Source organism: Notolepis coatsorum (genome assembly GCF_963971535.1).
Source record: "Notolepis coatsorum genome assembly, chromosome: 4".
NCBI classification, from domain to species: domain Eukaryota; kingdom Metazoa; phylum Chordata; class Actinopteri; order Aulopiformes; family Paralepididae; genus Notolepis; species Notolepis coatsorum.
The window spans coordinates 71610634-71637163 of NC_140168.1; the positions used below are offsets into that span (position 1 = coordinate 71610634).

General features: G+C 44.5%; 2 protein-coding genes across 2 annotated transcripts in view; one reads left to right on the top strand and one right to left on the bottom strand.

Moving 5' to 3' along the window:
- Positions 1–9870: 9870 nt before the first annotated feature.
- Positions 9871–17347, top strand: cthrc1a (collagen triple helix repeat containing 1a; the record flags this gene model as incomplete). Its single annotated transcript, XM_084311975.1, has 4 exons — positions 9871–9894; positions 13152–13370; positions 15080–15296; positions 17066–17347. 4 exons carry the CDS (start codon positions 9871–9873, stop codon positions 17215–17217), a joined length of 612 nt encoding a protein of 203 aa, XP_084168101.1. The 3' UTR covers positions 17218–17347.
- Positions 17348–18248: 901 nt separating this feature from the next.
- The window catches only part of slc25a32a (solute carrier family 25 member 32a), a 91951-nt gene continuing 83669 nt past the window's right edge, over positions 18249–26530 (bottom strand). The window contains exons 5-7 of the mRNA XM_084313066.1: positions 24611–24724; positions 22471–22616; positions 18249–20749 (exon numbers count right to left, since the gene is read on the bottom strand). Coding sequence (XP_084169192.1) covers positions 20623–20749; positions 22471–22616; positions 24611–24724 — 387 coding nt within the window. The 3' untranslated portion in view covers positions 18249–20622. The remainder of the gene's footprint in view (positions 20750–22470; positions 22617–24610; positions 24725–26530) is intronic.

Genomic DNA, 26530 nt, shown 5'->3' on the forward strand with positions numbered 1-26530 from the left:
TCATGCTCTGTTACCCTGAACACTGCGCCTCCATCAGCAGCCGACCCCCCCCCCCCATTGCCGTGGCTTGTGAGCTGGTGTTGTTATTACCAGCATCAAACCTCGCATAGAAGGTATTGAGGTCATTTGCTAAGGAGATGTCACTGTTCAGTTTGAGGGAGGCGCCTTTGTAGTCTGTCATCGTTTTGAGCCCCTGCCACATAGCTCTAGAGTTAGCTTGTTCAAACTGGAGTTCAATTTTATCCCTGTAGCGCCGTTTGGCCTCTGACACTGTCCTCCTTACGTTGTATCGCGCCACCTTGTGGTCATTCATGTTGCCTGCCACTAGGCCGTCGTTGTATGCTTTGGTGCGCGCTTTCAGAGCTTCACGGACGGATTTGTCTACCCAGGGTTTTTGATTTGGGTAAACTCTCATTGTGGTAGTGGGGATTGTTTCTTCCACCCTAGTACAAACATAGTCCAGCACTGTCTCCGTGTAGACATTAATGTTATCTGTGTCGCGGAACACATTCCAATCTGTGCAGTGAAACACAGACCGGAGCGTCTCCTCTGACGTCAAATCCCATTTCTGCACCTCTCGCGAGACTACAGGAGTACTTTTAATTCTCTGTTTGTACTTTGGTGAAAGAAAGATTGACGCGTGATCTGATTTACCAAAGCCACTATCAGAATGAGCCTTGTAGCCACCTTTAAATTGCGTGTAACAGTGATCTAGGATGTTACCGCCTCTGGTGTTGCAAGTCACATGCTGATAGAAGTCAGGTAATACCTTTCTCAGATTGGCGCTGTTGAAATCGCCCAGCACCACAATGGCGGCGTTAACGTTAGCCACTTGTATTCTATTTACCTCGTCGTGGAGTCTGGAGAGCGCGGCGTTGTTGCTGGCTTGCGGTGGAATATACACTCCGATCAGGATGATCGCCGTTAACTCCCTCGGGAGGAAGAAAGGACGACACTTGATGGTTATATATTCCAGTTCTGGGGAGCAGTGGTTGGATAATTCCTTCACGTTAGTTGGATCGCTCCAATTTTTGTTAAACATGAAGGCAATACCTCCTCCACGTTGTTTACCGGACTCTGATGTCCGATCCTTGCGATGGATAAAGAAGTGATCGGCTGGTTGAATTGCGTGGTCTGGGACCTCCGGCGTGAGCCACGTTTCAGTGAAGCAGAGAACGTTGCAGTCCCTAACGTCTCTTTGATATTGAATCCTTGCTCGGATGTCATCCAGTTTATTGTCAATTGATTGTACATTGGCTAGCAATATACTGGGTAGTGGTGTCCTGTGCCGCCTGGTTCTCAGCCTGTTACGGACTCCAGCTCTCTTTCCTCGTCGTCTGGGTCCTCTTTTCCTGGGATCAAGGAACAAAGGATCTGGTCCTAATCTCCGGAGGATTTCTTCAGGCCATTGTTGCGGTTCGGAAAGCTGGTCCAGTGAGTAATCCAGTTGGTAAATTTCCCGTAATCCAATGTCTATGAGTGACTGACGGTCATATACATTAAATGCACCAACAGTTGGTACAAACAAAACTCTAAAAACTATAAATATTAACAAAAGTAAGCACAGTCTCGACGGAGCGCACAGACAGGCAGCCGTTCGTTGCGGCGCCATCCTCAACGTTCGGCTTGAAGAGTGTCAAATGCTCCAGATGGATGATGTATGGTGGATTATGTTGGCAACACGATCGACACCAATACTGGGACTCGCGATCAGATAATTGGAATATTCTTTTTGGGACACATCCTAGTCAAGGTAAGGGCTATATGATATCAATCTTGCGTTGATCAAAGCATGCCTTCATTGCGATCCGAGTGTATGTGTGTAATGCTAGTCCATAACGTATTCCGTTGGTGACGATCAAAGCATAAAAAACCGACCCCCCCCCCCCCCCTTTCATGCATTCATGATGGAACATAATACCTATCATATGCATTTGATTTTTTAATAGTAGCGTGTGTAGGGATGGAACGCCAATGCATTTAGTATAATACACGTTGGGGGCTATTACCAGCAATTACCCTAAAACCATACTTCACCACAGTATAAAACGGGAATGTATGGAAAATTATTTCTTTTTCACATATTGAACGATAGATACTCGATGTCAAATGGGCAATAGTATTGTATCCATAGCTATAATATATAATATAGTTATAGCCCTGCAAACACCGACCGCCACGTATTCCTATACTTTAGAATGCTGGCCTTTCAACCACACAGTACACAGCGCCCTCTGGCGCTGAATGAACTTGACAGTGCTGAGCTGCATCTAAAATTAATCATCACGTTCCCAGCTTTCAGATGATGTCACTTCTTTTTTTGTTTTTTTTATCCACTTTTTCTCCAATTTTTCTATATTTTTCTCCCATCCCAATTTCGTATCATCCAATTCAACCCTCCCCTGTCACGAACGCTGTTTCTTGCCTCCCACAAGCCGGCTGCAATGTGGACTAAGTCATACATAGCACAAGTCCCCTCCGGTACTTGAGGTAACAGCAGTCGCATCTTTTCACCTGCGCAGCTCGATCTCTCAGTGACGAGGAGTAACGCGTGGGAGGCTCACGCTGCCCCCGACACTTCCTGATTCTACTGCGCAGGCGCACCAACCGACCTGTAGGAGTCGCTGTCCACAACGCCCGATCCCCACCCATCAGTTTCCCACCCCCTAATACGGCCAATGTACGGACGACCAGCTAAACTGAAAGCAATGTGGAGCGCTGGGATCGAACAGGCGATCCCAGCGTCTCCGCATTTGTGGCGAGCGCCTTGCCCACTACGCCATGTAGCCGCCCCAGATGATGTCACTTCTATGTGGCTTCTACTGTTGACCTGCTATCTCCCCCTGAAGATCCCCTGTCCCCACTAAAAAAGACAAAAATGGGTCTATGTGGGTCTCAAAGGGACATGAGAGACTGAGGGCTAGATCCACAAATAATGGATTGCATGGTGCTAGTTGCACCCTACTTACAATTAATTATGAATTGAAAATGGGGGACCCTGGTGTAAACAAGATGAAAGTCTTTCTCTGGTCTACATCCCCTTAACAATTGTGTGTATTGAGCCTTACTGTATTCTACCCATTCTACAATCTGTTAATAAAAGTTTCAATAAATTAAATTTGAGTCGGAGGCTCTTCCCCTAATGTCCTACTGCCCCACATCATTATTTAAAGAAGGCTCCTTTCAGTGGCCTGAAAAGGGTATTCGGTATCTAGGGATCCTTTTCCCCAGGCAAGTAAATTACATTGTAAGGGTCAACTTTGACCCACTACTAGGCAAAATGTCAGCGGATGTGGAGAGATGGGCTCCCCTTTTTTTGTCACTATGGGGCAAGGTCAATGTTCTTAAGATGAACTGCATTCCCAGAGTAAACTACCTCCACCAGTCACTGCCCATAGCAATACCTAGCAAGTATTTGAAACTATTTGACAGAATATGCAACACATTCCTGTGGAACGGTAAAAGACCCAGGATGCGTATTGGTAAACTACAACAGCCTGTAGACAGAGGTGGTCTGGGTCTCCCCAAATTATCATTATTACGCTTACAGTTTCAGGCATATGACACAGTGGGCTCTGCCCCCTGAGAGAGCGCCTCCATGGTACATAATGGAGCAGTCGGTATATACACTGCTGCCCCCACTGTCGTATATCACAGCTAAATTACCACCAACTGCCCGAACTCACCCTATTATCTCTCACTTACAGGCCGTATGGAAGAAGGTGTCCCGCATCTTCCATATCAATCCAAATTTAAGCCTATCAGCAGGTATATGGGCTAACCCCAAACTGTGTATAGGCAGATCGCCCTTTATGTGGAAGGAATGGATAGACAAAGACATCCTCACCCTGGGGGACCTCTATGAAGACGATGCATTAAAATCATTTGAAAAACTGATCCAACAATATCATCTGGCCAACAATCAATTCTGGAGATATTTACAATTGAGGCATCTTCTCATAAGCACATTTGGCTCTCCACAGACCCTCCCCCAGGGTACAGATCTGCTTAAAAATATTTTGGCTATCTCTGGGGTGGGACATAAGGCCTCTGTGTATTACTCCATGTTTATCGACAGGGAGGGCAGTGGGATCTCCTCTGCTCTCAAAATAGTCTGGGAAAAGGACTTAGGGGTCACATTTGAGGAGGAGGACTTGGGGATCCCCAAACAGGTGTTCAGGGATATTAGAACAAGGCTAATACAATTCAAGATCTTCCACCGCATCTATTGGACCCCCTCTAGAATGTATAGACTGGGCCTGAAAGACAATCCAGACTGCTGGAAATGCCAGACAGGGGAGGGGGACCTATTCCATGCACTTTGGTCATGTCCGAAAATCAGAGATTTCTGGAGTAACATCCACGACTACATCACAGATGTCACAGGGAATGAGTATGAGTTCTGCTCCGGTTTATATCCTGGGGGATCCCTGCAGTCTTAGCCATATCGCAAAGCCCCTAGCTGATTGGATACAAACTAGCATTATGATAGGCAGACAGATAATAATGAGAGGCTGGAAGGCACCAGAAGGCCCATCATTTCGAGAGTGCAGTGGCGAACTGGGTAGGGTAGCTGCCTATGAGAAGATATCTTTTAGTTTAGGAGAGAAAGGAGACAAATACATTAGCAAATGGGGGAAATATCTGGAATTTCACTCATTATAACTGGGGTGGTGGGCACACTTGCCTAAGACAGCGGCGATGCACATGATTATCTCAATACAATTGTGAGCATAAAGGCTTCGGCGGCGTAAAGGTGGGGAAGGTGCAGTTACTTTGGATCACACTGGACCTGTGAGAGTGGAGGGTACGGCTCAGGTTCAGGAGAAGGAAACTTAGGTGAAAGAATACCTGACAAATGTATTGTGATGTGAATGGGCCAAAGTGATGACGTCACGAGCAGGGACTCAAGTGGCTCATTATTGAACGCAGGTGTTTTTTGATTGTGTGCTGGATGAGACGCTGAGACTGTTTGATAAGCCAGTGGGTCTCAGAGATCGAGGTTGGAGCACGCACGCAGTAACCAGACTCTGTTAGGGCCCGGGGGGTGGGGTCGATCGTGGAGAGTTATCCGCCGGCGATGAAGAGAAGTTAGATAGCCGCCCATAGTTCCCGGTAGCGAGAGGAGGGGAGGCTTACCCTCCTGGAGATAGGTAGGGACGGGACAATAGAGGGTCTGAGTTACATCGCTCCCAAAAGACTTTATACTTGGCTCGTCCTCGCGGACACCGAGTACGTTACCAGGTTACAAATCCAACTGTATCCTGGAGGACCACCGTGTGCCGGAACATTCGTCCGGAGAGTGGACGGGGTCCAAACGCATCGACCCTCGGGGGGGGTCGCGCCGTGCGGCGAGTTAAGTCCACTGTCACCCACATTTGCACTTAGTATAGGATTTTGTATTAGTCTATTTTTATAACTGTGTAGGCCTACTGTATATATATATATTGTATATGGGATATTGTGTAATTGCTAGTTACCTTATCTGTATGATATCGTGCCCTTAATTAACCTGCATATTCGACTAGTCCTTTTATATGCCCTATTTATTATATAGCCCAGGCTGGTATATATTGTATAGATATTGTGTGACCCATTGAAGGGGAACAGGGGAACCAAGAGGGAGGGGTAATTCGGACCTGGGGGAGTCTGCTATAATTAGTGTGTTCAATTGATCCATTATTTACCAGTGCCTATTTGGGAGTGTGATTAGCGGGCCGTGTGTGTGATTAGACATCTCCTTTGTATAACGTGCCGTGCCTCTTAAAGAGGGTGTTTTGACGTGGGTTACTGTAATACGACGTATGCATGTTTATAATTGCGTGCCTCATATAAGAGGGTGACTTGAGTTACGGTTGCAGACGACCTTTTACGGGGTCCGATTAGTCCCCCCAATTAGAGACCCCTAGTACCTGTATGAATTATTTAGGTATTGTAATAAAGTGTCTTATTAGACGTGAGGCCGTACCAAAAGAGAGAGGTGGCGGAGGGTACAGCGAGAGTGTGGGCTGATAGCGGTAGGCGATGCCCTAGATATTTCACATGGACCAGAGCTGGTCTGATAAAGTGTGTGTGTGACTATTGTGGTGCATTGTGTAACTATGTACCGTACCTCGTTCAAACTAAGGGTTGTTGCCCATATATAAAGTATGCTGTGAGATGTGCTCCACCTAGAGGTGAAGGGTTTTCCTATAGATGTGATAGTGCTGTAGTGCTGTAATGTATAGAGGGATTAATTTAGAGGTGATATAAATTTACCTGGGGGACGTCTGTCTATACCTGCTGCATTCTTTGGTTCTGTTAAACCCTGCATGTCACAGAAGGGAAAGGGGTATCGGCTTCATGGCTCATAGGTTTTAATTAATAGCTCAGATCATTGTTTAGCATAGGACTTAAATAAAATAAAGTTGGTATTCCTTGTAAACCCGGTGGTGAAGTTGGTTATTTCCGGCATCTGGATAAATAGCAGTTTCCCTGCTAAATAGCAGTTTCTCCTGCTACTGGTATAACTCACGTATTTATTACAGTATTATGTATATGTCGACAAGAGGTGCTCTATGTATTAATGTAGCTTTATTTTCTGTTTAATGTAGTAGCTTTTTCTTAGTTTTGTGCTGGTTTCTTTCTTTTTCTTTATTTTTTTTTTATTTATTTATTTTTTACCATTTACCATACTTTTTATTTTATTTTTTTGGTTTAGTATTTTTTTTCTCTGTCTACCCCCCATGTGGGGTGGTGTCATTGTAGTCTGGATGTTAGTGGTCTAGGTGTGTGGGTTGTAAACAAGACGAAAGTCTTTCTCTGGTCTGCATCCCCTTAACAATTGTGTGTATTGAGCCTTACTGTATTGTACCCATTCTACAATCTGTTAATACAAGTTTCAATCACTGAATTGATTGAAACTTGTATTAACAGATTGTAGAATGGGTCGCCCATTTTCAATTTATAATGAATTGTAAGTAGGGTGCAACTTGCTCCGTGCAATCCATTCTTTGTGGATCTAGCCCTGAATGTTTAGAGGGTGGATCCTGAACACAGTCCGGCTTCAAAGCCTCTGGTGACAGAACCAGGGCCCTCATGCATCAACGTGGACTTTGAACTTGACCTACTTCCACACGTAAGCACGGAATGTAGAACTAGCGTACGCACAGGGAAGTCGGCATTCATCACACGTGCGTACGCAGGCTCTATGGTCCTCCGTGTTGATGAATACCACTTTGTTCTACCGTCAATGCTCGTGCATGATTATCCATATATGGTCATGAAAATGAGGAAACACCCCCCATGGGATGTGAAATAATGGACCGACCCGAGCGGGACTCCGAGAAACTCCACGGAGAATTCACTGCTGTCGAACCAAGAAGACACTATCGCGTATTATGATTTATGGGATAAATAAAAGGCGGACTTGTAAACGGTGATGTCAGATATCAACGGCTCCCTAAAACCATTGCTGCAATTCTGCCTGGACAGCTCAAAATACTAATAAAGACCGTTCGTTGACCACTGTTTGGCGCTGGTTGTGTGTCATTATAACCGTGCTGTATGAATGCCTTTATTAGTTGTGTTCGATTGGCTATATGATTTTTAGAGGCATCTATTTTGTTGTCGGCTAATAAAGACCGCGCTGGAATATGACTGCCTTTTCCCGTGTTGTTTGATTAATACCCACGGATTAAAGTTCTCCTCAATTCTATTCCAAATCGCGATGGATCTCCCGTCAATTTTCTACCTGCTGCATATGATTTCTAGAGGCATACTACAATCTATTTTGATGTCAGTATTGGGTAGCCTATATAAACAATATAATACGAGAGCATAGAACAATGAATCTCACTGCATGTATGATGTATCCTGCCTTTCAATACATGAACTTGAATCCCATCATATAGTCTGTCCACTATCTGCATGGTGTCATTGCAATGCGTTTTCTATTCTTTCTTGTACAGTAAAAAGGGGGAAGAACACTATATTCATATGACTTATTCTGCTTACAGCTTCGAAATTCTACTTGTTTCGTTTAACGTAAAGCCTTTTAAATATAATCAAAACGTTCCCGTGTTTCGGCGGTCTGTGCGCAAAATAATAACGAGTTGAGCTTTATGATTTATGATGAATTGAAAATGGGGGACCCTGATGTAAACAAGACGAAAGTTGGTCTGCATCCCCAATTAACAATTGTATGTACTGAGCTGTACTGTACTGTACCCATTCTGCAATCTGTTAATAAACTTTTCAATCAATCAATCAATCAAGCTACGCGGAGCGCAGTCAGTCAGTAGCCTACACCCCGTATATTCCGATAACGCTATATAAACCATGAATGAATGAATGAATGAACACTTTATTAACAGATTGCAGAATGGGTACAGTACAGTACAGCTCAATACATACAATTGTTAAGGGGATGCAGACCAGAGAAAGACTTTCGTCTTGTTTACATCAGGGTCCCCCATTTTCAATTCATCGTAACATATATGACATGCTGCATTCATTCTGAGAGAAAGATCTATTATTCCAAATGCTATTTATAGGGTTTTGACCATAATTACACTACTGTTGCTATCTTACAATGAACTATAATGAACTACGGTTCATACAGAACATCCAGTGTTATTATGCACAGAAGCTCATTTCCTTGTTGTAATAATATATTCTACCACTGGGAGCTAGGTACGCCAGGTCTGAAATGTGCGTAGATGTACGCACGAAGTCAAGTTCAAATCGAAATTGATGAATCCCACTCTTTGCTTAGAAATGATCGTACGCACGGGTTACGCACAGATCTGTGCGTAGAACACGTTGATGCATGAGGGCCCAGGAGTTTGTGCCCACTGAATGAAAACAGTACATGAACATTATAATATTATTTCAGATTGTGCAAAGTATATTATTATGCCAGATTGTGCTGACTGTGATTTTAACGGCTCAGTGGAACACCTCGGGTGGTCAGTGGTGTGTGGTCCTGTGACTGTGTGTGTGTGTGTGTGTGTGTGTGCGCGTGTGCGTGTGCGTGTGTGTGTGTGTGTGTGTGTGTGTGTGTGTGTGTGTGTGTGGTGTGTGTGTGTGTGTGTACATGCATGGGGTATCACCCAGGACGCCTATCACAAAGAGTAGGGTGTTCCCCAACGTTCCTGGCCAAATTCCCAACCAGGTCTCTGACATCAAGGCCACCTAATCATCCCTCCCCCTTAATTGGCTGATTTCAATCCTTCAGTCTCCTGAGCCGTTCAGCCATTGTGTGATGTGTGCCGGGTGTCAGTGTATGGCAGCCATTGAGCCTGCGGAGCCCAAGGTGGTGCTCTGGTTGGGGACAGAGGTGCTCTGGTTGGGGACAGAGGTGCTCTGGTTGGGGACAGAGGTGCTCTGGTTGGGGACAGAGATGCTCTGGTTGGGGACAGAGGTGCTCTGGTTGGGGACAGAGGTGCTCTGGTTGGGGACAAAGGTGCTCTGGTTGGGGACAGAGGTGCTCTGGTTGGGGACAGAGATGCTCTGGTTGGGGACAGAGATGCTCTGGTTGGGGACAGAGATGCTCTGGTTGGGGACAAAGGTGCTCTGGTTGGGGACAGAGGTGCTCTGGTTGGGGACAGAGATGCTCTGGTTGGGGACAGAGATGCTCTGGTTGGGGACAGAGATGCTCTGTTTGGAGGGTTGTGGTTTTGTAGGACGTAATAGCAAAGGGGTTTTGGATGAAAAGCTGGCCAAGGAAAATGGCATGAGTCAGGACCGTTGTGAGAGAAGCTTCAACCATTCTGTTTCTCCACTCCAGTCTCCATTGTGTATGTTTGAAAAGTAAACAGTAAGTGGGAGGATTACAATGTGTTGACTTACTGTAACCTGGCACCACCTTCTATCCTCTCAGCTGAGTCCATGGTTAACTCTTTAGAGGAGCTGGTAGTTAAACAAAGACTAAACTGGGAATGTTGGAGGAATGTTAACATATGAAACCAGAAGGGTTTTGCTGTGATAACGACTCTTTAAATGATGAAGAAACTAACTGGAACCCACTCTGCAGTGCAAAGATATCACTTTGTTTTAGTCAGCTTGTACAGACAGGAGTCCCCCTCTCTCTCTCTCTCTCTCTCTCTCTCTCTCTCTCTCTCTCTCTCTCTCTCTCTCTCTCTCTCTCTCTCTCTCTCTCTCTCTCTCTCTCTCTCTCTCTCTCTCTCTCTCTCTCTCTCTCTCTCTCTCTCTCTCTCTCTCTCTCTCTCTCTCTCTCTCTCTTGTGCAAGACACATTCCACCAAGATTCTATTCTTTCCTATTCTATTCTATTCTATTCTACTCTATTCTGTTCTCTTCTATTCTAGTCTGTTCTCTTCTATTCTGTTCTATTCGATTTAACTCTATTCTGTTCTATTCTATTCTAGTCTGTTCTGTTCCAAGCCATTTCCTGGCAATGGCCTTCTTACTGGCTGCCAGTAACATCTTGACGTGATTGACTTAATTACAGCAGAAGTATGTCTGTTACCTCGGCAACACATGCCTTTCTGTCTGCCTCCTTCTCTGTGTGTTTCTTCACTGCTGTTGTGGATAAATCAGTACTCAGTAGTGATAAATCAGTAGTGACAGATCAGTAGTGATAAATCAGTAGTGACAGATTGATTGATTGATTGATTGAAAACTTTATTAACAGATTGCAGAATGGGTACAATACAGTACAGCTCAATACACACAATTGTTAAGGGGATGCAGACCAGAGAAAGACTTTCGTCTTGTTTACATCAGGGTCCCCCATTTTCAATTCATCTGGACATATATGACATACATGACATACAGATAGTCAGTACTGCTACATCTATACATTTATGACATACCAGATTGGCAAATACAGTACTGTTTGTGATACAGAAGGAGTCAGGAAAAGGGAGTATATACATTTGACGTAGAAACTGTACATTGGAGGAGGTTGGGTGGGGGGGGGGGGTTGGGTACACTGGGATATTGACAACCATACTGGGTAATCTACATTGGAGGTGGTTGGGGGGGGGGGGGGGGCACACTGTATATACAAGCAAAACTGTACATTGAGGGGGGGGGGGGGGGGGGAGACACTGTACAAACAAACAAAATTGTACATTGGACTATTGACAAAACCATACTAGGTAAATGACTGTACATTGGAGGGGGTTGGGTTAGGATATTTACAGGGGCCAGTGTTGAATTGCAGTCTCCCGTAGGTGTCCCTTGAGAGAGGTTTTGAAAGTGGGTAGTGATCCACATTCCTTTACAGCTTTGGGTAGGGCGTTCCACATTGATGTGGCATAATTGCGAAACGTGTTTAGTCCCTTATTTGAGCCGAATCTGGGTTTAACATGATTTGTGGAGCTCCCTCTGGTGTTGTGATCGTGGTATTCACTGACCTTTGGGAAGTATTTTGACATGTACATGGGTACCTTGGTCGTGTAGTGTATCTTGTAGACCAGGCCCATTGCAAGTTGCTGTACTCTGTCGTCTACTCTAAGCCATCCTAGGTTGTCAAAGTGGGCAGGGGTGAGGTGGGTTCTAGGAGTCAGGTCAAGCAGTAGTCTGACCAGTTTGTTTTGAGATGTTTGTAATTTTGTTTTTAGCGCCTTTGAGGTGCTTTGGTACCATGAGGTGCAAGCATAGTCGTAGTACCCCTGAATGAGTGCTCCTGCCAGAGTCTTCAGGGTATTCTTGTTTACCAGAGAGGAGATCCGGTACAAGAATCGAGTTCGTTGGTTGAAAATCAGTAGTGACAGATCAGTAGTGATAGATCAGTAGTGAAGGATCAGTAGTGACAGATCAGTAGTGACAGATCAGTAGTGACAGATCAGTAGTGATAGATCAGTAGTGACAGATCAGTAGTGACAGATCAGTAGTGATAGATCAGTAGTGATAGATCAGTAGTGATAGATCAATAGTGACAGATCAGTAGTGACAGATCAGTAGTGATAGATCAGTAGTGATAGATCAGTAGTGACAGATCAGTAGTGACAGATCAGTAGTGATAGATCAGTAGTGACAGATCAGTAGTGATAGATCAGTAGTGATAAATCAGTAGTGACAGATCAGTAGTGATAGATCAGTAGTGAAGGATCAGTAGTGACAGATCAGTAGTGACAGATCAGTAGTGACAGATCAGTAGTGATAGATCAGTAGTGACAGATCAGTAGTGACAGATCAGTAGTGATAGATCAGTAGTGATAAACTAGGCTAGCTTGCAGTTGGATAGCTTTCTACTGAACACAGCGAGGAAATTGGTAACTATCTTCTTGTCTGGCTCTGGAGAAGACGGTAAGTGCATTCTGTGTGTGTGTGTGTGCGTGTGTGATGTCATAGAAGACAGATGTGGCCTGCAGTGCTGACTAGACAGTTTGAGTCATTCATGAAAACAAAACCCCTAAAGAAAAGAAAAACACAGAGCAGCAAACCAGCCTCTCCTTATGGTAAATTAATTGAGACATCGTCTCATACACGCGCACACACACACACACACACACACACACACACACACACACAGTGTCTCTGGAGTCTTGGTTTTCCATACTATGGTTTAAAGTTAAAGTTAAGAATGTTGGCCCCTTAGCCAGTACTTGTGGTGAATTTAAATGGGCTCTTTTAAACCAGTACTGGAACCCAACTCCGCCGGCCGGCGGCCTGGCTGTGTGGTATTATCTAACACTTCAAATGATTCCTCTTCATCTACATGTTAATGAGAAAATCCTAAATATCCTCTCATCTCCTCTCCTAACCTCCTCTCCCCTCTTCCCTCTTCCTCTCCTCTCATCTCCACTTCTCATCTCCTCTCCCCTCATCCCCTCCCCCCTCCTCTCCTCTCTTTGCCTTCTCCCCTCTCCCTCTCCTCTCATCTCCTCGCTTCCTCTCCTATCTTCCCTCCCTCTCCACCTCTCCTCCCCCTATCCTTCCATCCTCTCCTCTTCTCCTTTCACCCCTCCCTTCACCTCTCCTGTCCTCTCTTCTCCTCTCCTCCCTGCTACCCTCCCATCCTCTCACCTCTCCTACCCTTTCCTCACCTCTCCTCTTCTCTCACCTCCCCTTACCCCCTCTCCTCTCGTATCCTCTCCCCCCTCTCCTCTTCTCTCTTATCTTCTCATCTCCTCGCCTCTCTCCTCCCCTCTCCTCCACTCCCCTCTTCTCCTCTCCTCCTCTCTTCTCTCCTCTCGTCAGTATGCAGCGTGTCCGCAGGGCCCTCAAGGACATCAAGGCCGGGACGGTAACCCTGGTGTGAATGGTATCCCTGGGACCCCAGGCATCCCAGGGCGGGACGGGTCGAAGGGGGATAAGGGGGAGTGTGTGTCTGAGATGTTTGAGGAACCATGGAAACCCAACTATAAGCAGTGTGCCTGGAACGCTCTGAACTACGGTATCGACCTGGGAAAGATCGCTGTGAGTTACACTTTGTTTCTATTAGCTGGCTGTATTATATGTATTAGAGATACATGGATCATTCTCTCTCTCTCTCTCTAGGACTGTACCTTCACTAAGCTGAGCTGTCTCTCTCTCTCTCTAGGACTGTACCTTCACTAAGCTGAGCTGTCTCTCTCTCTCTAGGACTGTACCTTCACAAAGTTGAGCTCTTTTTGTACTCATAAACAGTACTGTCCCCTCCCCCAACCCGCCCCCCCCCTACCCAACCTCCTTCAATGTACAGTTTCTTCTTCCCTCTTTTTGTACTCATAAACAGTACTGTATATTTGTAGATCTGGTATGTCATGTCTAGATGTAACAGTACTCTCTATCTGTATGTGGTGTGTGTCACATATGTTATGATGAATTGAAAATGGGGGACCCTAATGTAAACAAGACTAAAGTATTTCTCTGGTCTGCATCCCCTTAACAATTGTCTCTCTCTAGGACTGCACCTTCACTAAGCTAAGGTCTCTCTCTCTCTAGGACTGTTCCTTCACTAAGCTGAGGTCTCTCTCCTCTAGGACTGTTCCTTCACTAAGCTGAGGTCTCTCTCTCTCTAGGACTGTTCCTTCACTAAGCTGAGGTCTCTCTCTCTCTCTAGGACTGTTCCTTCACTAATCTAAGGTCTCTCTCTCTCTAGGACTGTTCCTTCACTAATCTAAGGTCTCTCTCTCTCTAGGACTGTTCCTTCACTAAGCTGAGGTCTCTCTCTCTCTAGGACTGTTCCTTCACTAAGCTGAGGTCTCTCTCTCTCTAGGACTGTTCCTTCACTAAGCTGAGGTCTCTCTCTCTCTCTAGGACTGTTCCTTCACTAATCTAAGGTCTCTCTCTCTCTAGGACTGTTCCTTCACTAATCTAAGGTCTCTCTCTCTCTAGGACTGTTCCTTCACTAAGCTGAGGTCTCTCTCTCTAGGACTGTTCCTTCACTAAGCTGAGGTCTCTCTCTCTCTAGGACTGTTCCTTCACTAAGCTGAGGTCTCTCTCTCTCTCTAGGACTGTACCTTCACTAAGCTAAGGTCTCTCTCTCTAGGACTGTTCCTTCACTAAGCTGAGGTCTCTCTCTCTCTAGGACTGTACCTTCACTAAGCTGAGGTCTCTCTCTCTAGGACTGTACCTTCACTAAACTAAGGTCTCTCTCTCTCTCTCTAGGACTGTACCTTCATTAAACTAAGGTCTCTCTCTCTCTCTAGGACTGTACCTTCACTAAACTAAGGTCTCTCTCTCTCTCTCTAGGACTGTACCTTCACTAAGCTGGTCTCTCTCTCTCTCTAGGACTGTACCTTCACTAAGCTCTCTCTCTAAGACTGTACCTTCATTAAGCTGAGGTCTCTCTCTCTCTCGGACTGTACCTTCACTAAGCTGAGGTCTCTCTCTCTCTAGGACTGTACCTTCACTAAGCTGAGGTCTCTCTCTCTCTCTCTCTCTAGGACTGTACCTTCACTAAGCTGAGGTCTCTCTCTCTCTCTCTAGGACTGTACCTTCACTAAGCTGAGGTCTCTCTCTCTAGGACTGTACCTTCACTAAGCTAAGGTCTCTCTCTCTCTAGGACTGTACCTTCACTAAGCTAAGGTCTCTCCCTCTCTCTCTAGGACTGTACCTTCACTAAGCTGAGGTCTCTCTCTCTCTCTCTCTCTCTAGGACTGTACCTTCACTAAGCTGAGGTCTCTCTCTCTCTCTCTCTCTAGGACTGTACCTTCACTAAGCTGAGGTCTAGCAGTGCGTTGAGGGTTCTCTTCACTGGTTCTCTCAGACTGAAGTGTAAGACTGGTTGCTGCCAGCGCTGGTATTTCACCTTCAATGGAGCTGAATGTAGTGGACCTCTGCCTATAGAGTCCATCATCTACCTCGACCAAGGCAGCCCAGAGCTCAACTCTACTATCAATATACACAGGACATCAGCAGGTTAGTACTGTATTATTTAAAACCTACTATTAATCTTACTGTTAGTAAGCAGGCCTTTAAATTAAACTTTTAATTTTTAAACAATATTTGTATTGGATTTTACAATACACGTCATATTAAAATTGCCATCAATTACATTGAGTTCCTTTTCTCCACAAACATACACAAACACACCCTCCCCCCACCCCATTATCTCTCTCTTAACATCTCATCTTTATGTCACCATTTAGTATAATCATATACAAACAACATTCAATGGTACCTTTAACTAAATATAACATACATAGGTAAAAGATTAAACAATTAAAATTACATGCTTACACCTTTAATAGCGTGCCTACGTTCTTTTCCGAGGTAAACCGCTACAGACCACTGCACCACCGCATCAGCATGTCATTTAGATAAGATAGGATATTCCCTTATTGATACAAATATTTATATAATTAACTATGAATGTGCACATATGAGCAAGTGTGTAATCAAGATGAGGGTGTGCAGAAGAAGTGAGGTGACGGTCTATGCATATTACAATAATGTTATATTTTGTTGAGTTGGACGTGGTTGCAGTCACTCCACCCCACAAAGCTCTCCACCAGGGTTCTATACTCCTCCTCATCGTCGTCGGTGATGTAGCTTACAATAAAGTGCATTCCACGTGGAGAAATGGGAAGTAGGGAGGAGATATATGCCTACAACATGGAAACAACAACTTTCATTTTAGACCTGCAAAAATATTATCAATGATAAATTCATTAATCAATCATTTATTTTAGGGAAAAGCAATACTTTTATTCCACACCATTCTAGAAGCTCTGTGGATATATTATTTTACAAAAACGATTACTCGACATAATGTTGTCTATAGCACCTTTAACAAACGTGTTCCACAGATTCAAGGTAGTCGCATGAAACTGTAGGAAAGATAAATAATATCTTTAACATGAAACCACGTCTGCAGGTAGACAAACACATGTGTTCTGTTGGTTGAGTTGGAGAGTCTACCTGTAGAATAGTGTTTCAATCTCAGGCCTGGGGACCAACGCTGGTCCTGGGTTGCTGAGTGGTCTCTGGCCTGGGTAGTCGACATACGTAGGTACTGGTGGCCATTTTCCTGTACTAAAATAACTAACACTGAAATGAAATCTTAATGTCAACCTGAAACTGTCTGTGTAAGGAGTCCCTTAACATAGCAATATAATTGTATACCCAGGAAGCATACCAAAAAGCACTGCAATTGACAATATTCACACGGTGGCCATTTTGCATACCCAACCCGTCATGCTCACGTTGGGATTTCATAGTAGGTGGGGAACAGGGTGTAAAGAAATCCCAACCTGAGCATGACATAAGAGCAAAATTAATAAACAAACTTGAAATGGCCACCATGTGAATATGGTCAATTGTCTCATTTGTCTTTGTCTCCCCGTCTGTCTAACAGAAAGGTCTCTGAAGACGTGGCTCCATTTACAATGTGCATCCCTTGCTTGCTTAACCCTTTCTACCTAATTGTTAAGCCTTTCACTGCAACACTACAGAAGGTAGACCCTTTCACTACCACACTACAAACCGTCACCGTCTGTAGTGTGGTAGTGAAAGGTTAAACCTTCTGTAGTGTGGTAGTGAAAGGTTAACCTTCTGTAGTGTGGTAGTGAAAGGTTAACCTTCTGTAGTGTGGTAGTGAAAGGTTAACCTTCTGTAGTGTGGTAGTGAAAGGCTTAATCATTTATATGGACATAAATGATTGAAATGTGTGTGTTTGTCTCCTGCAGTGGAGGGTCTGTGTGAGGGCATCAACGCAGGCCTGGTGGACGTGGGTGTCTGGGTGGGGACGTGTTCCGACTACCCCCGCGGAGACGCCTCCACCGGCTGGAACTCCGTGTCCCGCATCATCATCGAGGAGCTGCCCAAGAGTGACGTATAGTACAGGCTGGTACATGTACACCATGTCTCCTGCTTAAAATCGAGGTCAGGCATCTATTGTCAAGATGTCATTTTTATGTGTAATGAGAATTATCAAGATGTCATTTTTTAAATAAAATAAAAATATTGAATAGAAATCTTTACCGTCTCGTCAATCAACCCACCCATCATCTATGTATTGAAACATTTGACTCAAAGGGCTTCACTGAAACTAAAGTCCCTCAAACTCAAGCTGCTGTAGAGCTCCATAGTATTAACTTTTCTAGGTTTTAAGGCTAATTGACCTACACAGCATCAGCCTGGGGGAGGAGCCTATGTGTTGACATCATTAACCTGGGGAGGAGCCACTGTATATAAATCATTAGCCTGGGGGAGGAGCCTCTGTGTATACACTACAGTACATCTACTGAATGGATCTCTCCTGCTTCGCTCCTGTAGCTACACACACATTTCTGCCTTTAGTCATGCAAGCCACTGTCTTTACATTTACATTTAGCTATTTAGCTGACGCTTTTATACAAAGCGACTTACAAGTTCTGTACGACAAGTCATCAGGAAGGGTACAACTCTATCAGGTGAGTAACACTGTTCATCAAAGTGTTGAGTGCAGGGGGGCTCCAGTAGCTCACCGCATATCTCGGCGCTATTTCTGCGTCGGGGAAAACCGTGCTGCGTCACGGATCTGGTGGACTCCGAGTTCGATTCCCGGACCCGCCGTCATTTGCCAGAATGTCTTCCCCTGATCTATATCCCGTTTCACCCTGTATCTGTCGGTCATGCTTGACCAGAAAAGCGATAAACGCTAAAAAATAAAGTTTAAAAAAAAAAAAAAAAGTGTTGAGTGCTACAGTGTAGGTTAGTTTATTAGGACAAGTGCATGACAGTAAGGTTCGATTTTTATTTTATTTCAGATAATGGTTGAAGAAGTGCATCTTTAGTCTTTGAAGTGGCTTTGTGTGTGTATGTGTATAATGTGTCAGAGAAACAAACAATATTTATTTTCAGAAGAAAATCCATACACTTTATTCACAGTAGTAAAATATATGTACTATACAACATACAGTGCACCTCAAATTAACTCTCGGATTACAAGGGGGTTATTTTGGGAGCAAAACCTTGCAACTTCCTGTGTGAATGAAGTTAATGATGCATTTGTTGTCGACCTTTGAGGTGTCCATGTATTGTGGTTGGTGTCTCGGGCCGTGTCCAGAAACAGATTGATTCTGACTCCTTTCTCCCCCCCCCCCCCTCCCTTAAATCACTCCCTTTCCTCCATCTCCGTTCCGTTCTGATTCTTCCACTAAGATTCCATTCCTGTTCCGCCGTGTCAGCAGAGGAACGTTTTGAATGAACAGTGGTAATACCAGGGGTACGCTGTACGCCCAGGATCAGCCAGTGGTCCGTTTGTTGATTTCCTATATTTGATTTGACGGATGTAGAATCTGAAGATGTCAACTCCACAGATCAGCAGCCATGTAATCAATACAAATTTAGAAAAGCATGGAATGACGGGGGAAAGCAGGGAATAATAAAGGGAAAAGTTGGGAATAACAGGAAAAGCAGCAAATAATAGGCAAACAACTTGGAATAACGGGGGAAAGCATGGGAACTGGAATCTCCCTTCCAAATGAATGGGAGTTGTGCATAAAAAATAATGCAAGTAAATAAACATAATAAAACTACTATAAAACACATCCCTGAATCAGGTATAAACAGTCTACTGAGAGCTAACCCGTCCTGGATTCACACAGTGGCATAATGGATGGATTCAGAACAACATGTCAACGGCAAGATCAGGTTCCGAGTTGCTGATGTCACCATATCAACACCACACACAGTACCATAGTATCTAGAACATTATGTTTGTAACACAATATCTAGTACATTGTTTGTAGCACAATATTTAGTACATTATGTTTGTAACACAATATCTAGAACATTATGTTGTAGCACAATATCTAGGACATTGTTTGTAACACAATATCTAGGACATTTAGTTTGTAGCACAATATCTAGTACATTATGTTAGTAACACAATATCTAGGACATTATGTTAGTAACACAATATCTAAGAACTTATGTTTGTAGCACAATATCTAGGACATTTAGTTTGTAGCACAATATCTATTACATTATGTTAGTAACACAATATCTAGGACATTATGTTAGTAACACAATATCTAACACATTACTGTATGTTTGCAGGACAATATCTAACACATTATGTTTGCAGGACAATATCTAGTACATTATGTTTGCAGGACAATATCTAGTACATTATGTTTGCAGGACAATATCTAGTACATTATGTTTGCAGGACAATATCTAGTACATTATGTTTGCAGGACATACATACATTTGTGATGAAAATGTGTTTCTACTACTTTTAGACATTTGTAGAACAGGGCATAGAACACATTTGTTTTTGAGACATACACTTATGCGAAATGTGTGTTTGTTTTGACATATTTATATGTACAATAAACTACGACAAATGTGTTTTACACCCGAAAGCTTTGTGACCCGTCACAGCGTCTGTCCTGAACAGGTACACGATGACCCAGGCTTTAACCCTTTCACTACCACTCTACCAAAGGGTTAACCCTTTCACTGCAACAATACAGAAGGTTAACCCCTTCACCACCACACTAGTCTGTAGTGTGGTAGTGAAAGGGTTAACTTAGGGCTTCAGTTCATGTGGATTCTCCTCAAAATTCGAATGTGAACCAATCTGGGCACGGTGTCTTGTCATGTCTAAAGACATCATTGAGCAATAATATCCTATACATTTTCCAATTAAATTACAGTTCCGGTTCACAATTGGAAAAGAATTTCACTGACCATGAATGAATACCCAGTCCTGAGCTTTCCATCTCTCATAGACATGGGGCTCCTCCTAATGGCTACAGAAGGAACTGCATTAACAACTTGTACCGGTTTAAAATCAACTCATAGCTTGTATATAGTCCACCGCCATTGGTCCAGAGTTCTGCGTGCACATTCATTTCAAAGTTTTAACCACTGACTTTGAATCAGTTTCAGAGCTCTTTTGCGTCATCGGCGTGGCTGCAAAGCAGGTCATCTGTCCCAGGACCACTTTACACGCTCCCGTTTGTGTACAGCGCTGCTGTGATCCAGGCAGGTTCACTCAGACAACCAGGTGACATGCAAGAGTTTAGCTGAAGCACAAGAAATACACATCACTTGCACTGACCAAGGGTCAGTTTGGGAGCTCTTTTGAAAGTGTTCCAAAAAGAAATGAGGGGTGCTGTTCACTCGCACTGACAAGAGGTCAGTTTGGGAGCTGTTTTGAAAGTGTTGCTGTGCTGTTCACTGGCACTGACCCGAGGTCAGTTTGGGAGCTCCCCCAGCGGTAGTGGTGTCGGTATTAAAAAGGTTACGTCTCTCACTTGTACTGACCCAGGAGCATCCTGGAGACATTCTCGTAGACCAGGAAGGTGATGCAGCAGGCGGGGAGGACGCGCACAAGGTTAGGAACCATGCCTTTATAAAACCCCATAGCTCCTTCATTACTAGAGAGACAGAGAGAGAACCATGTTAGGAACCATGCCTTTATAAAACCCCATAGCTCCTTCATTACTAGAGAGAGAGAGAACCATGTTAGGAACCATGCCTTTATAAAACCCCATAGCTCCTTCATTACTAGAGAGACAGAGAGAGAACCATGTTAGGAACCATGCCTTTATAAAACCCCATAGCTCCTTCATTACTAGAGAGACAGAGAGAGAACCATGTTAGGAACCATGCCTTTATAAAACCCCATAGCTCCTTCATTACTAGAGAGACAGAACCATGTTAGGAACCATGCCTTTATAAAACCCCATAGCTCCTTCATTGCGAGAGATAGAGAGAGCGAGAGAGAGAGAGAGAGAGAGAGAGAGAGAGAGAGAATACCTGATCACTTTGTACCTAGTCAAGGATCTCCTTAGTTTTGGATCAGTCAGACTCAGTGAGCACAGCCATGTCTCTGTGAGTGGATGTCTCGAGTGATAGTGTGATGATATACCGGTACACAGCCAGCCCCGGTCCTTCCCCCGTCAAGGTGGTGTGATCTTCCCTGTGCTGTCCTTGATGTGGCCTACAGTGTCGATCCATCCATCTATCATCCATAGCAACACCCATATATCACAGACACCCTGATGGGGGATCCCCTTTGAATTGCCCATCTGAGGTTTCTCCCCTTTTGTTCCTATTGCTAGGTTTTACGGAGTTTTTCTTCATTTTATGGTGGTTTTATATTGTGGATCTATTGCAGGGGTCAGCGACCTTAGGCACATGTGCCACCATTGGCACATGGTAGCTTAACCATTGGCACACTAGCAATATGTGTGCAAAAGAGGAACCTTTTTTCTAAATGTGTGCCCTCAGCTGCATGCCAAATTACCTCTTTTGTGGCCTGCTATTTACAGTAGTTTCATTGATACATCAAAAGATATCAGGGTGTACATAGACCAAGCGCTACATACTGGTTAAGACCGATGTTGTCAGGTCTTCCATTAGAAAGAATCTTATATATTAAAAGCTAAACAATTAAAATGAATGACTAACTGGGTTAGTTTTAAATGTATGTCCTGTGAATTGTTTGTTGAAATAAAATTTAAAAAAAAAATGTCTTGTGAACTGTTTATTGTATTGAGCTGAAAAAAAGGATTTTTTTTTTATAAAAACAAAGATATCAGGGTCAGAGCCAATCAGAGGCAGAGTAGGGGCGGGTCTTCGCAGAATGTGGGTGAGGGGAAAATATCCTTGCTGGAGCGGCTTGGTGGATGATGGCAGGTTACTAGCTGAGTAAAGTAAAGGTGCAAGCATTCCAGCCCTCATGGACAGAAGAGTGGGGTTTTGTGTTTCAGATGGACCATGCATCACAATTTTATTTTCTTACAATGTCTTGAAAATGTTGTTTGCCAAATGTCAAGTGTTAAGAGACCAAACATTCAAGGATGAGGCAGACGAGGCTTTTTAAAATGTAGAAATTGGCACTTTGTATCAAAAAGGTTGCTGAACCCTGATCTATCGTGACGTGAAGCCCATTGAGGCTATTCATTGTGATTTCGGGCTATACAGATCTGTGACAAGAGGACCAACCTTTTTTAATCTATGGAATTGTTGTAATTTCTTGAGTATTTATCAATTTATTTATTTATTTATTTATTTATTGTGTCTGTGGAAATTATTGTATGTAAATTGAAACACGGAGATATAATATAATAACGTTTATGAAATGTCTCTCTACCTCCAGGTGCGTGCCAGGACGTCAGACATGCCAGTGTAGGTATTGTGTTGGTCCTGAAGTCGAGCACGTACCACCTGGTAAGGGTAGGTTGTTGCCACGGCAAATATCTTGGAGACGGCTGCCATGACAATGTACTCCCAAGGAGACTGATGACATAGGAGAACAGTAACATGTTAAAAAGGGGTGTAGAAACTCCCCTGAATAACATAACTGAGGAGAGCAGACCTCTGCAGTTCACTCCTCTGAGTTATAATACAGTCTGTAGTTCACTTGAGGTCTGCTCTCCTCTGGGTGATAATAGTGTCTGTAGTTCACTAGAGGTCTGCTCTCCTCTGGGTGATAATAGTGTCTGTAGTTCACTTGAGGTCTGCTCTCCTCTGGGTGATAATAGTGTCTACAGTTCACTAGAGGTCTGCTCTCCTCTGGGTGATAATAGTGTCTACAGTTCACTAGAGGTCTGCTCTCCTCTGAGTGATAACTACCTGACCGCTCCTACCAAGTGTCATGGAGAGGGACCCTGTCGGCCACCCGCCCCCTGCGGACGGGTGTCCCCCAGGGCTCGGTTTTAGGACCCCTTCTCTTCTCCCTCTACACTAAATCACTGGGTAACATTATCACGTCTCATGGCTTCTCCTACCACTGTTATGCCGACGATACTCAACTCTTCCTCTCCTTCCCTCCCTCAGATATCCACGTCTCTGAGCGGATCTCGGCCTGTCTGTCCGACATCTCCGCCTGGATGACGACCAACCACCTCAAACTGAACCTAAGCAAAACAGAATTGCTCCACCTGCCGGCCAAATCCTCCCCCCTGACCGACCTTTCCATCACAGTCGAGAATGCAGCTGTGACCGCATCCCCGACCGCCAAGAACCTTGGTGTTGTCCTCGACGACCAGTTGAACTTCTCTGCTCACATCGCAGCGACAACCAGAACCTGCCGATTCCTCCTGAGCAACGTCAGAAGGATACGCCCCTTCCTGACAAAAGAAGCCACCCAACTCCTCGTCCAATCAACAGTCATCTCCCGCCTCGACTACTGCAACGCACTGCTCGCTGGCCTCCCGGCCACTGCCACTAAGCCTCTTCAACTCATTCAGAACGCAGCGGCCCGCCTGATCTCAAACCTACCGAAGTCGGCCCATGTCACCCCACTTCTTAGGGACCTGCACTGGCTCCCCATTGCTGCACGAATCCGCTTCAAGGCCCTTGACCTAGCATACCGTGCGGCAAAGGGAACTGCTCCCGCCTACCTCCGGTCAATGGTCTCTAACTACACACCCTCAAGACCCCTACGCTCTGCATCTTCTGGCCGCCTCAGACCTACTCCTATCCAAGCTCCGGGAGGGTCATCAAAGAGAAGTCGCCTATTCTCAGTCCTTGCCCCACAATGGTGGAATGAACTACCCACCCCAGTTAGGACAGCCGAAACACGTCCAATCTTTCGCCGTCGACTAAAGACTCACTTCTTCAACCATTATCTGAATAAAAAAAAAAAAAAAAAAAAAAAAAATCTAACCCTAACTAACCATACTGTCATGCACTTGTCCTAATAAACTAACCTACACTGTAGCACTCAACACTTTGATGAACATTGTTACTCAGCTGATAGAGTTGTGCTCTTCCTGATGGCTTGTCGTACAGAACTTGTAAGTCGCTTTGGATAAAAGCGTCAGCTAAATGACTAAATGTAAATGTAATGTAATGATAATAGTGTCTGCAGTTCACTAGAGGTCTGCTCTCCTCTGGGTGATAATAGTGTCTTCAGTTCACTAGAGGTCTGCTCTCCTCCGAGTGATAATAGTGTCTTCAGTTCACTAGAGGTCTGCTCTCCTCTGGGTGATAATAGTGTCTTCAGTTCACTAGAGGTCTGCTCTCTGGGTGCTAGTGTCTTCAGTTCACTAGAGGTCTGCTCTCCTCTGGGTGATAATAGTGTCTTCGGTTCACTAGAGGTCTGCTCTCTGGGTGATAATAGTGTCTTCAGTTCACTAGAGGTCTGCTCTCTGGGTGATAATAGTGTCTTCAGTTCACTAGAGGTCTGCTCTCTGGGTGATAATAGTGTCTTCAGTTCACTAGAGGTCTGCTCTCCTCTGGGTGATAAGTGTCTGCGTGTTCAGTTTCTATGTGTGTGTGTGTCTCACCAGCAGAGCATCAGAGGGCATCTCCTTATACTTATTGAAGTCTCTCTTCAGAGCCTCGTAGGTCATGAACTGCAGAGCTGCCTGGGACGTCCCGACCAGACCTGGCAGGAACCCCTGCAGGGTGGAACAGAAGAGGGGGGGCTCAGAAAAGGGTGCTATAGATAAAATGTGCAATATGTACTCAAGATTTATTTGAATGACAACTCAATCTATAACACAAAGAAACAACTGAAAATATGATTCGGGGAAGAATTCACAAAGGGATTGCACTGCTTTTTCTGACGCTATGCCTGTGCAGATAACCCCAAAACAAACCTTGCTATTCACAAAGCACTCGCAAAGGCTGAAATACCGCGCTAACTGCGTTGCCATCATCATTGCGTCTCTGTGCGTCCGCACTATTTGCAGGTATTTAAATAAGGTAATATGGGTGGGAAATGTGCCCCTTTCTATGCAAATGAGCCTGATTGCAAAAACACTCAGATCTGCGCTAATTGCCACATGCAGTTAAAGTGAAGTTATTTAGGTCTTCAGAGAGTTGGTGGTAACTAAGCGTATTTATAAGGGGTGTCATGGCCAGTGTCTCTGGTGATCATGGCAGCAGTGATTGTAGCCAGGGTTAGGTAATAATCACAATAAAGAGAATAGAACCCGCACACTCATATGCTCCAGAATAAACTTTTAATTTATAACGTTTCGTCAGGTCCATGAGGAGTAGACGCTGGAAACACGGTCAATGAAAGGTTTATTCTGGAGTATATGAGAATTCGGGTTCTATTCGCTTAACACATTCGGGGCCATTGGGCTGAGTCTAATTAATGTCAAGAGGACCGGGGAATGTAAACAAACGTGGGGCTGTTTGTACAGCTAAATCTATACTTTATAGTATTGCTACAGTATCTGTCCATTCTCATTGTCAATTGAGTCCATAAACCGTCCCTTCAAAATGGCTTAAAGGGGGGGAAAAAATCATCAATAGGTTCTCATTTTATAGTGCCGTGAATATAAGCGTTATACGGGATTTGGGACTAGTATATTTTCTGGAAGGCTAGATATAGGGCTAATAGCTGCTAACGTTATATCCAATGGCATTTCCGTTTTACAAATGCTACAGAAATAACTCAAACTGCATATGATCGGGACGATCCCAAAGCATGTATGCATGAAAGGGGGGGGGGCGGGGGACGTCGTTTATTATTATTGATTACCAATAACCGTGTTCGTCTAACTAGCCACATAGGCCGATCGCCTGGATGGCTATCAAAACAATGCTCGATCGGGCTGTAATTTACGTGAAAAAGATCTTACAGTGGTCCGGGCTGATCCCCCCGAGCATTTCCCCGTTATCGATCGCCATCTGGTAGATCAATATGTCCATTGGCTGATGATAAATCCCCTTATTGCATGGTGAAATCTGCGATCCGAAACATAATCCAAGCTACATGCTGCACATCCAGAATCCTACTACTGAAATATCCATAAAAAAAAAAAGAAAAAAAAAAAAACTGATCCGTTCAGCCACAGGGCACACTGCATTAGCGCCCCTAAGAGGATCTGGCCGGTATTGCATCTTCTCAAATTCATAGAGTAGGGTAAATCTGCAGTGCCGCTCAGCGACCTTGAATAAGTTATTAAAATGGAATAAAAGCAATAACAACTTCCCACGGATATAGCCGTGCCTCTGTCCACAACCGGTGGAATCGAAACACGGAGATCTAGACTAGAAGACTAGAAGTCTTTATTTGTCATGCAGTTTTTAACACACACACTCGAGATGGGCGACCCACAGGAACACACACACACATGCACTGAGTCGCCGATGAAATGTCTCTCTGCACTTTTCCCATCCCGTTGTCCTTCCCCCCATGGGCAGTCGGGAGCAGATAGGGCGTCAACGTGAGCCGCGCCCCGGGGACCAAT